The following is a 4,816-nucleotide window of genomic DNA, read 5'->3' as shown; positions in this document are numbered from 1 at the left end:
TCAACTATGAAATTTTCTTTATGTATTTGATATAAGATCAGTGGGGGGAAATCACAGCCTGCGCTGGCTTCACAGCATTGATTGTCAAAATAAGCAGACAGTTTTAGAGCTCTCTTATATAAAAGGGGCAGTTTCTGTTTAGGTTACACATTGAGAAAGGACGGAAGTTCTCATTACTTAGATATTTGCTCCTATAAACAAACCTCAAGATACGTTCCAGATTACCATAAATGGGTACCATATAATCAGTTTGAAAAACCAGTTTGAGAAATTATTCTTAAAGCTCAAATGGATATCTGCATCCATTAGTGTAACATTAAGATATAGGGGTGCCCGGTACAGAAAAAAAGTGAAGTAAAATATAAGCAGGTAAATAAAGATTTTTCTTAAAATATATGAAATAAACGATCTTAGGTTGCTTGCAGAGGTGAAGGCTTTCTTCATGAAGGAGGTTCCTCTACTTCAATCCTGCTTAAATGCTGCTGTCAAGAGGAGTGGCAGCTTATACCGACGGTTTCAGATATACAGCTGATGTCGTTTAAGAATTCTTCTGTGGAACTTTGATGGTTACCTAGAAAAAATATGGTTCATTAGACTTGGCCAACTTTGCACCTCTCACTCTACAAGACAATCAGTCCCAAGATGACACCCATGTCAACCCTGTTAATGCTATTCAGTTTCAAACAGTTTAGCAGAAACTTAGGAAGCTGTTAGGACCTTTTGCATGCACAGCACATCCTCTACCATTGAGCTTCAGCCCTTCCTCAAAACAGGATGCAGTCTACATAATATTGTGCTGGATTAATCAAACCCTACAGCTTCCCATTTAGAACAGAATTGGCTGGAGGCATCCACTAGCATTGGACAGAACAATACTCAAATTTCACTGCTTTCACGACCATAGCCCGGTGCCTGATCCACTTGGCTTATTGAAGTAGCACTGTATAAGTCTCCTAATTCTGTTGCTCAAGCTGTGGGACAACTGCGTCCCACTTCAACTCTTTAAATTGGCTCTAAGGTGGGTATCAATTCTTCAAAACTAGAAGAATTCCAGTGCTTTCTTTACATAATAAGAAATGCTTCCATGCAGGTACTTAAAAGGTGCCTAAACATTTTCGTTATGATCCAAAGGTAGGAATTCTACGATAACCTAGCATACCAAAGCATTAGCTCAATGTTACCCCACAAACAACACTTAAAGACAGTAATGTTTGGAGCCTATTTGTTCAAGAGGGACTGCTCTTGTCCTGTCCAGTTGTAATTTTGCTTGCATACAGATGCAGCCACCATTAGGTATGGAAGCCCAGTTTTCTGTTCACAACTAAAAGGTTGCCATCAGCAAAAAATGGTTTATTGAAAATAGGAACACGGTTTAGACATATTGCCAAGCCATGATTTCTCATGAGGCCTGTCCCAACACCATCTGAACCACAATGGCCACCAAATCATAATCTGCTGTTAGGTTTTGAAGGTGGCTTGCCACCTAGGTCAGGCAAACAGTGGTTTAGTGTTACGCCTGAACTATGGTTTGGGAATTCCTCTCCCCTTTGAGGATGTCATCAAGGGATTCTCTGGGAATATTGGGAAAGAAGATCAGACAAACCATAGTTTGCAGTCTAAGCCAGAGTTAGTGAAAGACATGCTTTCATGTTATGTCTACAAAACCAGTGTTCAGTGGGCTAAGGAGAGGAACATTTGACACTTCTTTATTCCATTCCATACAAAGTGAAATACCGTCAATTCTCCCATAAGCAAGACAAGTTTTATTTACTACTTGGAAGTCCCTGCCATTCTCTACTGGAAGATGCAAAATAAAAGTTTTCAAAATACTTAAAAACCAAACTAGGACGAGAGTTTCAGATCCTCACCGTTTTTACTTCCATGTATGGCGTGAGACCATATTCTCCCCCTTCCCGTCCTTGTCCGGATGCTTTGTACCCACCAAATGGTGTCTGGCTGCCAAACACGTTGTAGCAGTTAATCCTGCAGGAGACATTGGGGGTTAGGAGTTATTTCTGGAGCATTTAGATAACAGAAGACTACAGTGGTAAAGGTAAAGGTACCCCTGCCCGTACGGCCAGTCTTGACAGACTCTAGGGTTGTGCGCCCATCTCACTGAAGAGGCCGGGGGCTAGCGCTGTCGGAGACACTTCCGGGTCACGTGGCCAGCGTGACATCGCTGCTCTGGCGAGCCAGAGCCGCACACGGAAACGCCGTTTACCTTCCCGCTAGTAAGCGGTCCCTATTTATCTACTTGCACCCGGGGGTGCTTTCGAACTGCTAGGTTGGCAGGCGCTGGGACCGAACGACGGGAGCACACCTCGCCGCAGGGATTCGAACCGTCGACCTTTCGATCGGCAAGCCCTAGGCGCTGAGGCTTTTACCCACAGTGCCACCCGCGTCCCTAGATAACAGAAGACTACAGTGGTACCTCGGGTTAAGAACTTAATTCATTCTGGAGGTCTGTTCTTAATCTGAAACTGTTCTTAACCTAAGAGACCACTTTAGCTAATGGGGCCTCCTGCTGCCGCCCCCCCCCCCCCGTGATTTCTGTTCTCATCCTGAAGCAAAGTTCTTAACCTGAGGTACTATTTCTGGGTTAGAGGAGGCTGTAACCTGAAGCATCTGTAACCTGAATCTTCTGTAACCCGAGGTACCACTGTAATCTCATTTCTTGTCCACCTGATACCAAGTCTAACACGGCAGGCCTTGTCCAAGGCACCTATAAATTTGGAGAACAGGCACTAATTTGTCTGAGAGGTTTGAATACAGAGGATGAGATGTAAACTTCCAGCATTTCACATTTGAAGAGGAGAGGAAGGGGTCTTTTGTTAAACCGGCAGACTCATGACCAGAGTAATAAAGGAAGTACTACTTTCACTGCCTGTTATTTCTCCATTTGATATATGTAACCAATGACAAAAAGAATGGATACTGAAAGGTAAAATTCTGAATTGTTACTGGTTTAAATATTTGCCTGTGTTCACCAATCTGAACATCACAATGCAATAGTACATCATAATGTAAATGTAATTACTCTGACATTCATCCCCTCTCATATATCTCAGTTTACAAGGTAAAAATGACATTATTTTGATTGTTTTATTTAATTGTTTAATTAAGTTATATGCTTATATGCATATAACTTTATGCAAATGTATTTATATTTTTTGATTTTATTTTTTACTTTTTTAAAATAAAAAAACCAAAGGAAATAAGACAGCCTCGTGTCCGTGTGGGTTCTCACTCATCTGACATTTCTGGTCAGCCACAAAGACTAGCAAATTGTTTCCCAAAAAAGGGTAGAAAATTTAAACCAGCTAGGAAGTTAAATTCTGAAGAATGTCATACAGTTAGCAACACATAACAGTTTCGAAAGTTCGTTGAAAAGAGGAACATAGAAAGCTAATTCATAGCCCCTTGGTGCCTCTAGCTCAGGAATAGCCAAACTCGGCCCTCCAGATGTTTTTGGCCTACAACTCCCATGATCCCTAGCTAGCAGGACCAGTGGTCAGGAATGATGGGAACTGTAGTCTCAAAACATCTGGAGGGCCGAGTTTGCCTGTGCCTGCTCTAGCTCAATATTTTTACCATGACTGACAGCAGTTCTCCAGGATTTCAAGTCAGGAGCTCCTGGCATACCAGAAGATGCCAGGGACAGAACCTATAACCTTCTGCCTGCCAAGAAGGTGCTCCTCCTACAGCATTTCCTAAAGCATTTGGGGACTGCTCCCCAACGTTTAGTCTCTTACCAGACGGTTCCAGCACGCAGACCCTGGGAAATGTAATTTGCTTTGTCAATGTCCTTGGTGAAAACTGCTGCCGCCAGGCCATATTTGGTGTCGTTTGCTCTGTGGATGACTTCCTCTATGGTTTTAAATTTCAGTATCTGCATGACTGGCCCAAATATCTGTAAGACAGAGCAGGATGCCTATGGAAACAGATAGGTTTGGCAGACAGGATCTTATAAATCCCTAAGCAACTTGGGACCTGGTTACCTGAAGGAATGCTCTCCCTCATATAGTCCTGCCTGGTTGTAGGGATTAGGAGGAGGAGGAGGAGAAGAAGAGGAGGAGGAGTTTGGATTTGATATCCCGCTTTATCACTACCCTAAGTAGTCTCAAAGCGGCTAACAACCTCCTTACCCTTCCTCCCCCACAACAAACACTCTGTGAGGTGAGTGAGGCTGAGAGACTTCAGAGAAGTGTGACTAGCCCAAGGCATAGCTGTCAACCTTCCATTTTTTTGTGGGAAATTCCCTTATTCCAGTGCCGTTTCCCGCTGCTATCCTGGATTGTTATATATCCTGTACACTGTCCCCGGGACAGGTGAGGCTGTTGATCCCTTATTTTCGAGGTTGCTGATCCCTTATTTTCAAACCTGAAAGTTAACAGCTATGGCCCAAGGTCACCCAGCAGCTGCATGTGGAGGAGCGGGGAAGCGAACCCGGTTCACCAGATTACGAGTCCATAGCTCTTAGCCACTACACCATGCTGGCCATCTGGTAGCAAGCAGGGGAAAGGCCTTTTCTGTCCTTGCACCCAGCATATAGAATCATCTCCCCCCCACAAAATAAGGCAAGTACAAACTCTGAAGTTTTTTGTGCCTCCTATTCACTCCGGCCTTTGCTGGTCATTGATACCAATCAAACCACTGAGAAGTGTCTGAGACCTTACTAAATGATTCAATTGCATTTTAATAGATTGTTCTTGTTCTTACAGTACTGATATTTGTGTTGGCATTTGTATTGTAAACAGTCTTGGGATTAGAAATATCTTATTTTATTATCTCCACAAGATTTATATACTGCTTGATT

The 4,816-nt window shown here is 43.0% G+C and overlaps 1 protein-coding gene across 1 annotated transcript in view; it reads right to left on the bottom strand.

Annotated features, from left to right (window-relative positions):
* The window catches only part of ALDH2 (aldehyde dehydrogenase 2 family member), a 32,778-nt gene continuing 27,962 nt past the window's right edge, over positions 1 to 4,816 (bottom strand). Inside the window, exons 10-12 of the mRNA XM_083453446.1 lie at positions 3,753 to 3,931; positions 1,869 to 1,983; positions 1 to 571 (exon numbers count right to left, since the gene is read on the bottom strand). Coding sequence (XP_083309572.1) covers positions 539 to 571; positions 1,869 to 1,983; positions 3,753 to 3,931 — 327 coding nt within the window. The 3' untranslated portion in view covers positions 1 to 538. The remainder of the gene's footprint in view (positions 572 to 1,868; positions 1,984 to 3,752; positions 3,932 to 4,816) is intronic.

The sequence above is a fragment of the Podarcis tiliguerta genome, assembly GCF_965153285.1.
Source record: "Podarcis tiliguerta genome assembly, chromosome: 8".
Taxonomy (NCBI): domain Eukaryota; kingdom Metazoa; phylum Chordata; class Lepidosauria; order Squamata; family Lacertidae; genus Podarcis; species Podarcis tiliguerta.
The sequence above is the reverse complement of the archived record's forward strand: the minus strand, read 5'-3'. Positions and strand labels throughout refer to the sequence as shown.